Below are 10287 nucleotides of genomic sequence, written 5' to 3' on the forward strand. Positions count from 1 at the left end.
TGAACAATCCTTATGCTTTCGATATGTTATATGTATGTATGATGTGCTCTGGACACCTGCAAAGCACTGCACTATATGTCAATGTGGATTTATTTTGCACTAAAGTGTACACAAGAAAAACAATCTCAGAAGAGTAAAATAGATCTTTATTATTTTAGGGTTTTTCTGACATTCACAATTTTTTACAGCCTGTACAGCTCACAGTCACTGGATATCCTTCGGCGAACACTGCATGACACACGCTTCACTTGCTTGCAAATGCCATGATCTGTTCCTGCAGGGGCAAAAGAGACATCAACTGAAAAACACCTAACCTTTGAATCATGCTTACCTAAAAGCCTGGTACAAGTGAATGGCTCTGCACACCTCTATACAAGACCCGTAAACTCCCAACGTTTAATATGGACAAAATGTCACATTCGACTTTATGCCTCCATAGTGAAATGTCTTTACAAGTTACAGTAGTGTTGGTCTGAATCACTTAGTAGGGAATAAAGTCATTTCACATGAGTGGTCGGTAGTAAAAGGGGTGTGAAAACACAAGCCAACACCGCTGTCCGCTGCCCCAGGGCCAGCCCTGCACCCCACCCACACACTTTCGGTAACACTAAATTTGGGGCTAAACTTAGATACCATAGTAGTAGGTTCAGAACCCTGGAAATTATAGACACCACTAAAGTAAAGCTCCGTGTAATCAGAAAAGAGAGGGTGGAGGGTAGGGTCAGGGTGGAGGCGGAGCTTCAGTTTGATATTATCTACGTGATCGTCAGGTTCACTGGGATGTGCAGTCGGATACGTTGGGAACTTACTTTTAGTGCCGGAAGCATGTTGGTGGCCTGCAGACCGAAGGTGCGTAGGAAAACCGCAGGAGGGGCGTTAGTGGAATAAAGACGTTTCATGAGGTCAATGGCAGCCATCATGGGAAGATTGTGTCGCTGGCGGTCGGTTTCATATTCTAACAGGTGCTGAATCGCTCCTGAACAAGCAAACAAAAAGACAGGGGGGTTAAAAACTGAGAACATGGTTTAAGCTTGTGTATGACTTTCATATGTTTTCTCCATTAAGTCAATATGCTGGTGCTATTTTAACTTCAGGACATTTAACAGAGGAAAAAAACAAACACAATAACACATAACAGGATTTTTGTTTTTTATGAACAGCAACTTACATATAGTTCTTGGCAGAATGAACAGAAAAATATAAAATAAATTCTGCCGGAAAAGCTGATGCTTTTTATAATTCACATCAACAGCATGCATTGGGGTTATGGAAAAAAGCTTAGGAGAAACCACAGTGCTATGGTTGCAGCGTTTGTGTCTGTTTAGAGTTCTCACTGACCCAGGTCCTTCCCGGTAAAGGCTGCTTGGCTCAGAAGCTGCGTGAGGCAAGCCACATCCCCAAAGCCCAGGTTGGCTCCCTGACCCGCCAGAGGATGGACACGATGGGCTGCGTCCCTGAAAAGACAAACATATCCCTCTCTGTGTAAACACGTTCAACACGCAGTGTGCTATTTTATGTACAGTGCGGCATGAATATATTATTCCATATTTGTGAGGCTTAAGATTGTGGATGAGCAAACAGCTTAAAAGTATACTTGACAAACAGATTTTTAGGACTTTTTTAATCTATATATTAACTTGCAGAGAGTGTTAATGTGCAGGTTCAGTATTATTATCTTACCCAATGAGGGCCACTCTGTGCCTAATGTACTCTGATGCATGACCCATGCCCAGTGGAAACATGACCCGAGTCTTTGGGCCGATCCCTGCCACACTTGGGGGGAGCTGTCGAGGTGAACCTGCAGACGGCATGATGGCTGAGAGGGCGCTGCGGAACAGAGAGCCGGCCTTCTCGATCAGCTCTGACTGGTTCTCATTACTCCACTGTTAGCACACAGGCAGACAGGCAAGATGACACAGAAAGAAACAAGGCCAGAGGAGAGAGAAAACAGACATTATCCTTTTGAGTGGACAAAGAAATTAGCTGTCATAGGAGCAAAGCTTCAGGCCAGCAAAAGTGCTTTTTTATCCCCTCCCTAACTAACTGGTTTGGCAGAGCCTTGGGAGCTGGGCTAATTAAAAGAAGATGCCGGGCAGGCTATGCAGTTGAATTAGCTCTGTTTGAAAAACATTCCATGCAGTAATGGTCGACACTGGGAGACCACAGGTTTAATTAGCAAACCAGGCCTGAAACCAAACGTGACTCAACCATAGTGACCTCGTCCATCAGCAGGCCCAGTAAAAATAGCCAGCTTGGGAAAAAGGAGTTTCTCCAAACATAAAAAAATGAATAGGTATATCATCACCACAGTGAAATATTAGTATTGTATAAAGTCTGGGCAAAACAATGACTCTATTGTTTGTAAATGTCACTGAAAACAGCTCGACACGTGAGTAATTCATGACCTATCTGTCGGAGAAACCATACCACATCCAGAGCACTGCACGCAAAAATGTTGCGACATCTTACTGACAGATGTGGCATCTGACTGTAAATACAGCATCAGCAGTTTAAAGTTGAGAGCGACACTTACGAAGGCAGAGTTGATGGCATCGACGAAGCTCTCCTCGTCCAGCTCCAGCAGCTCCTCTGCGAGTCGATGACTTGTTGACCACACCAGAGAGCTCTCTGTGTCCGACAGCTGCAATGCACAGAGCGTGGAAGCTTTATCAAAAGCTCCTGTGACAGACATATTTCCCAAAGATCTATAACAGTAAACAATGTAGATATATTACCGGTAACATCGCAATGGGTCCTGTTGGGAGGAACCTCTGCCATGCGACATTGTTCTCTGTGGGCTGTCCGACACATAAATTAAATCAAATTAAATATTGTACTGAAATTCTGTGGTAAAGTATTGTATAGCATATATTTTAATTACATATATCATATATTATAAAGGGTGCTCCTGACAGATGTGACATTAAAATTACTATTTTGATAAAACCAATTCACAGAGTAACATGTGATGCAGCTTGCTTAAATATTTGAGTGTGCAAATTATAAATACAACGCAAAGGACATGATCCAATACATGCATTATGATTAAATATGAAGTACTAGGCTGTACGTATGTGTTGAGTGTGATATTCCCTCCGTACCTCTGACAAATGCAGCACAGCAACCACAGCAGATTGGTCATAATTCCACTTGACTGTGGGTATCCCTAATTCCCGCCTCACCATGGAGTTTGGTCCATCGGCACCGATCTGAAAAACACATCGAAAGGTTAAAAACAAAAAAGGACAAAGAACAAATGAATAACTTGCACTATGAGTAATTGAATCCAACTGACCAGCAGCTTGGTCTGAAGAGTTTCACCGTTGGCCAGCGTGACCTGCACCCATGGGATGGAGTCTGCTGCCTGGTGGGGCATGGGCCACGTATATTTCACCACTTTGGACCTATACTTAACTTGCACATTATCTGACAAACAACAATGACACAAAACCAGTAAATATAAAAGCAGCAGCAAAGGAAAAAGCAGTATTTCTTAAAATACAATGGAAACTGGTGTGTCTCTCTCACAACAAAAGGGATCAATCTTCTCTTGTGTGTGTATCATCAAGCTAAAGCAGTGTTTTGCTACTTTTTCCTTCAAAAACGAGAGGATGGTTTGCTTGCAGCCAAAGCAGTGGAAGATCTATAAACCACCCCATAAAACACCAATGGTTTTCCTCCCTGGCACATGGGTGCTGCCGAAGTTCACATTTGACAATCTCCTTAATGGTCTTGGCCTGCCACATTGCACTGACTAATAGTGTTTATCTACGAGTACACCAAGCCACACTTTGCACATGCTGCCAGCTTGTTGGATATTACACTAAAACGGCCCCTCCCCCCTAAAATATCAGCAGTTGGTCATCCCAAACATGAAAGGATCCTGAGCTACGCATGCTCTTGCCCACTTGGAGCAGGACCCATCCACAGAATGGCTACTGGTTGCTGAACACGAATGTCAAATACGGGCTTTCAGTGATTGGAGAGCAGGGTTACATTGAAAACAGCTGGCGCGGGGCACACTCATGTACTGCGTCTCGAGCATAACAACAAAACGGCTAAAATGAGAAAGAAGCGGACCGATGGGAGGCACATGAGGCAGAAACGTGCAACCACACATCCGTTGTTTGGTGCAAAATGTTGAAAACTGTTTATAAATATGCCACTTTAACAGTCAAGCACATAGCAGAGCTGAGTTTTATTTGCGAACCTCACAAAAGTTGGTCTAATGTCAAAAGCAATACAGCACTATACCCTGTCAGCGATTTAGTGCCTTAAGAGGTGGCAGAGCTGGGAGCACATGGCAGCTTTAAATAGGTCACTGGACCACTTCACGTGTCCTCACAGAGTGCCGGGGCTCTGATTTTTTCAAAAATGTGAGGTTTTGATTGAAATTGCAGGAAAAACATGGATGGCTCCAAGAGCTTAACTTGTCTTTAAAAACAGTCACCAGGAGAGAGTACAAATAAACAAAAACCTAGGGACAGGGTGGAATAAATGTGGTGGCATTAGCTGCCAGACTCAGTGTCCATTAGGCAGAAGGAAGAGGAATCAAGAGGTCTTACAGAGTGCTGCTACTGTGTGGGGCTTCATGTTTAAATCATGAATGATGTTCGTTTGCTTACCGGACAAGCTGTCCAGCTGTTTAGTGAGTGCAGCCACAACGATGTCGTTCTCCACGATGTAGGCCATCTCGTCCTGAAGGTTTTCCTTATCGAATGTGATCAGGGCATCTGAGCAGGCATCCCAAACCTAAATGAGAGGCCCATTATGCCTGCGGTCTACAAGTCTACCCTTAAATGCATCCCCTCTCCCTATATATAGCTGGGCAGAGAAGCACTGCTTCATTGAGCTGAACACATCAAAGTTGTTAGCTTCTGTCGGAGGTTGGCACAGCCTGCATACATCAAACCCAGAGAGCTATGAGGGTCACCAACACCCCTCTGGCTGGATGGCTGACTTCAGTTTGATGGAGCTCTCTTGGGGTAGAGGACCAAATGACATTGTGTGATGTGGATTTTTGCAAACATTTTCTTGGAAACACAAATAACAAATGACATGTTTGTGAACATTACAGAGCCGAGTCAATATTTATCCGTGACCAAAAGCAGCAGAATGAGATATAGTTTTGGGCTACTGTAATTCCAACCCTGAAAGCACTATTTGAGTTAAACATGAGGGGTTGAAAGGTGTTTGTACAAGGTTAATCCTCTCCTGGGTTGTAACTATGGTGACACAACCCATCATTCTGCAGTAATACGCTGCTGCAGTACTTTTTTCCAACATGCCATAAAGTAGGGGGATATACCCTACAGAAAACCACTAATGGCAGTGGGTTTGCAACTTGTGATAAGTGGTTGGGAAGAAAGATTTACTGAGAAAAGCCCAAAAATTGTTTTGGTTTTGTTTAATGCTGAGCGAAATGATGCAGCTTTGGGGGAAGAATGACTTACAACTATCCTCGCAAGATTTAAATAATACACTTCCTTGCAACTTTATGGAGAAAAAACCGGGCAAATTGATGCCTTAGTGGCAAAAACTGAGTTTCCCGTCTGTTTCAAATCTAAACCCTCAATGCTTAGTGGACATTTAAGGTGAGAGAGTATTTCATTGCATGGAAAGAATGTTATTTAGAGCTGACCTGCAGCGCATACTTTCCAGTGCAATGGCAGAGATGTATATGACTGAGATTCAGTCGGCAAAACAAGCCAAAAAAGTGGTAGCAGAGTAAAGGTATAATGGGAGAGGTACACTACCATAATCACTCTAAGGCACTGCATGATGACATCTTAGGCGCAGAGAGAAACCCTGCGGTCGAGTGTTTGGTACACACTGACCACATCTTACAAGAGGGACTGAGCCTGCACCCGCAGCCGTAAAGCGGGTTCACTTTGCAGCAAACAACCACTCTCTTAATCTTTCATCTTCTTCCCGTTGTTCACATGAATCTTCATAATTAGAAGACCGAGGGGAATGAGTGCCAATTTAAAAAAACGTCAAAATAATTTCTTCTTCATAGAAAACATGGTTTTAATAAATGAGACTTTGCATGGTCAGCGAGTCATCTGGCACTCTGAATGTAACAGGAGATGAACTTTTCTAAATCTAAATTGTGTTCTTTGGCATTTCTTGTGCCACAGATTGTGCAGAGCGACTGAAATGGCATGGATTGCACAAAGGAATGAACAAAATGCATGTTACATGAAACCACTGTTTGCCATTTTAATGCGAACAATTACATACCGTATACATGATTATATGATACAGAGCTGTGCTGCTTGTTCATTAAGCTGAATGACTGAGTAGACGCTGAGTGTCACAGATTTTTCTCTCCACAAATTGCATGGTACTATGAGTGATGGATGACAGAAATACATAAGAGTATGCCAGTAAATTAGAAAGTCTGGAGTACATATGAAGAAAAACTGAAGTTGTGTAACAGAGGGATTTTGGGAGATGCTCAGTGTTGCAGCAGGCTCTAACTATTTTTGTTTGTCTCAAAATTGTACTTTTCTGAACTTTTGACATTGTAGCACAATAGTAGTTACCCTCTCTGTTGCGCAGATGAAAAAAAGCAACTTAATGTCATTGTGCCATGAAGATCCACATACCTGCATCTTTTTATAGGGCTTGCATCTCATCTTTGTGATGTGCTCCCATGCACCGATACCTGCGTTTGCACAGACAAATTTCCAAACAGTTATAAAACAATTTGAATAGAAAAAAGGACAAATATTTTTCAAGAGGCATGGTTACTTTTTAAAGGAGGACATAGTTTGTGGTAAAGTTAATTATTGAGTAATTAAAACATACTGGAGACACCAAAATATTTACTGAAGATAATACAGGAAACTATGGCACAATGCTACAGTGAATACCTGTAAATGGTATGCAGCCAAGTCTGAAGGAGACTGGCAGTGTTCCATGAACATGAGACAAGTCCTCAGATACCTTTAGCTATCTTTGTGCACATACCAGAGCGAGGCAATGAGGTCAGAACCTTGTATCATATTACATAATCTCTGCACTACAGCATTATAACCAAATCAATCGGGGTCTTTTAAACATTCAGTTAAAAAGTTTATGATCAGATAAAGGGTTTAACACTGTAAAATCAATAAATACTTCACTACTAATGCAAGAGTACCTGGTGAGTAAATCGGAGGAGGAAATATGGAAGGCTTTTGGCTTCAATGTCACTGCCTCTCGCTTTTGTTTGTTTTTGGTGTGCAGGTGAGAAAAATCTACTCAGTTTGGCTGTACACAAAATCACAGACACCTGCAAATCAATCTGTATTTTTTCAAGAGTAAACTGTCATATGGCTCATTGGTGAGAAGTAAGTGTGAGAACAATGGTTGTGTGTATCAGTGCATACAGGTACTGAAAAATAAAACAAAATACACAGGTCTGAACTGATGCTCATATTTAGATATTTCTTCACAGGTTTTAGACCTGAGATGGTACATTAAGAGCATGAAAATGTTAAGACAAAGAGCGTATTTAACAGATGAGTCCATTAAGCCTTGCTAAAGCTACAGGTCCTGAAATCAAATCTGTTTTGACTCCCTCTTTCAATGGGTGCCTAAATATAGACTGCATAAAAACTCACATCCTTAATGGAAGAAATAATTTTAAAAAACAGTGTCAGGAAAATTCCAGGTGAACTTTATCACCTGGGGGCAGTGGTGGAAGAAGTACTCAGATGTTTTACTTCAGTAAAAGTACCAATACAGCAATGTAAAAATACTCCATTACAAACAGAAGTCCTGTATGAAAAATAACACTATAATACTAATAATATAATATAAAGTACATGAGTATTTTGAGCTTGATGTAGTTCAAGTATTGCAGTAAAAGTAGTGGTTTGGTCCCTCTGACTGATATATTATCATATATGACATCATTAGATTATTAATACTGAAGCATCAGTGCATGTTACTGTTGTAGTTGCTGGAGGTGGAGCTAGTTTGAACTCCTTTATATACAGTTAGCTAGTTAAGTCCAATGGTTCCCAACCTAGGGTCGGGCCCCTCCAAAGGGTCACCAGATAAATCTTAGGGGTCGTGAGATGATTAATGGGAGAGGAAAGAAGAAAAAACAAAGTTCTGATACACAAATCTGTTTTCAGTTTTTGGACTTTTGCTCTAATCTTTGATTTTTGCTGAAATATTGGATCATTTGAACATTTATTGAAGTGAAACCAGGTGAGAAGTTTAGAGGGAAAAATCACTATTTGGTGGAGCTGTTAACAACTCATAGACATCTGAAATGTGACCCCGACTACACACTGCTTTTTGTAAGACGTCAAAAGCCAAAAAGTTTCGAAACCACTGGTTTCATCTTCAACAATGTGTTGTATTTTAAAAGCTTGTTATATTATCCATTGTGTCAAATCTTCATCTGAAAAGTAAGTAGAAAGTACAATATTTCCCTCTGAAATGTAGTGGAGTGGAAGTATAAAGTAGCATCAAATGGAAATACTCAAGTAAAGTACAAGTACCACAAAATTGTACTTAAGTACAATACTTGAGTAAATGTTCTCCGTTACTGTCCACCACTGCCTGGCAGACAGTTGAGGTCAGATGCAGTATGATCCCAGCTAAGCCCCAGTGAAAGGACAGTGTCTGATCCCTGGCTTACCTTGTGGGAGCTATTCAATATTCGAGCACGACAAGCTTAATAAAACAGGTAGGAAGGTAATCACCACAGTAATAACTTTTTGATTTATTTTATGTCTGCCACCTATCATAAAAGAATGTGACAAAAAAACAAAAACATCCTCATTATAAACCATTCTACAGTGCTGATTCTTTGTGTGAGGTTGTATGAGTGTATACTTTACCGCTGAGGAGGGTGGCGGAGCCTGGACTGATGGAGCTGACTCTGGTGCTGTAGGTGTCTGGGACCTTGTCAATCACTTTCTTGTTGCCCGCTTCAAGTAGAAGAATCTTTTTACCCTCCAAGTTTGGATCCAGGCCTGCCAAAAACAAACATTGTATAAAAGATGACAACACAGGAGCAAGACTGAGTCTTAACCATGTTATGTGTTGTTAAAATATTGTGGTGTTGCTGTGAGTGTTTATTTTTGGCATCTATGGTGTCACTATTTGATTATGAATGATTTTTCTTATTACATAATATCTCAGACTTGATGTTTTGATACACTTTAGAGTAAACAACGTTATTATGGTTGTGTCTCCCTAAAGAGATGCAAGTTTAAATGAGGACATCGCGTAGTGTTGACTGTGATTTTGGCTGATTAGTTAGGTAACACAGCTAAATGTGGTCACTCAGTAAGTGGTGGGAGGACTCACTCACCTAGGGAACATGCCATTGCAGATCCAACCATCCCTCCCCCGGATATAATAACATCATAAACCTCAGTCTTGCCAGAATCGTTGCCATGTCCTGCACACACTAATCCTCGGCTGGCGATTTTTATAACAGACAAGTGCTTTTCAGCAGTAAAACACCGGCCAAGTCCGTTTAAGGCCAGCGTCGCCCTTGTGATCTTGTGCATTATTCTGTCTTCACTCTTGTCTCTTGTCTTACTATGAGACAAGCCCCGCAGTAAACACAGGATACACCGGTCCGACTGCGAAGCTTGGACACTTTTATACAACAATCAGATAGACGTTTCCCCTTGAATGTGTCCTAATAACAGCGACTGTCTCGCCCGTTAATCCGGCCATGTTGTGTTGACAAGCACTCCAGAGGAAGTACTTCCTGTTTCATAACCAATCACAAAAGGCGACCGTCGCGGCTGCCGTAGCTGCTTCTGTCCACAAACAGCGCTAAAGCTGCCGAAACTGAGCGCTGGACAAAAAGCAAAAGACACTTGCTCTCGTGTCAGGTGTCAAACAAAGACTCGTGTCAACTTTATTTCAACACCAGACCTCATAATCTCACCAAATAAGCCGCAGAGTATCTTGTCAGCGAAGATAAAACGAGTTTGGAAGACGCGTCGTCGCAGAGAAACACTTTCCAAAACTCGTCTTTTACCAGGTAGGCGGCTATTATTGTTTTCCCAGTTTCATTTCGTTGATTTCAGTTTTTATCATATGCTTTTTTTAAGTTACAGAAAATAGAGAGTACGTTTGAATACACGTAAGAAAGTTAAATACGTGTAGAAATCTAGCTTTGCTAACGCTAAATCGACGTTACGCTCTATGTTGAGACAGCAGAGGTGGGGTTGCCATGGTAACTCGTTTACACGGTAGTGGATGTATAACTTTTAAGCAGCCTCATAATAAAAACTATGGCAGCAACCTACGACTGTTAAATAC

The 10287-nt window shown here is 41.6% G+C and overlaps 1 protein-coding gene across 1 annotated transcript; it reads right to left on the reverse strand.

Moving 5' to 3' along the window:
• Nucleotides 1-128: 128 nt before the first annotated feature.
• Nucleotides 129-9806, reverse strand: coq6 (coenzyme Q6 monooxygenase). Its single transcript, XM_044374045.1, has 12 exons — nt 9320-9806; nt 8844-8978; nt 6612-6670; nt 4626-4752; nt 3296-3426; nt 3102-3209; nt 2736-2798; nt 2534-2641; nt 1681-1883; nt 1339-1454; nt 810-976; nt 129-274 (listed from the first exon to the last, which is right to left on the reverse strand). Exons 1-12 carry the CDS (start codon nt 9519-9521, stop codon nt 245-247), a joined length of 1449 nt encoding a protein of 482 aa, XP_044229980.1. The 5' UTR covers nt 9522-9806; the 3' UTR covers nt 129-244.
• Between the last annotated feature and the right edge of the window lie 481 nt (nt 9807-10287).

The sequence above is a fragment of the Thunnus albacares genome, chromosome 15 (genome assembly GCF_914725855.1).
Source record: "Thunnus albacares chromosome 15, fThuAlb1.1, whole genome shotgun sequence".
NCBI classification, from domain to species: domain Eukaryota; kingdom Metazoa; phylum Chordata; class Actinopteri; order Scombriformes; family Scombridae; genus Thunnus; species Thunnus albacares.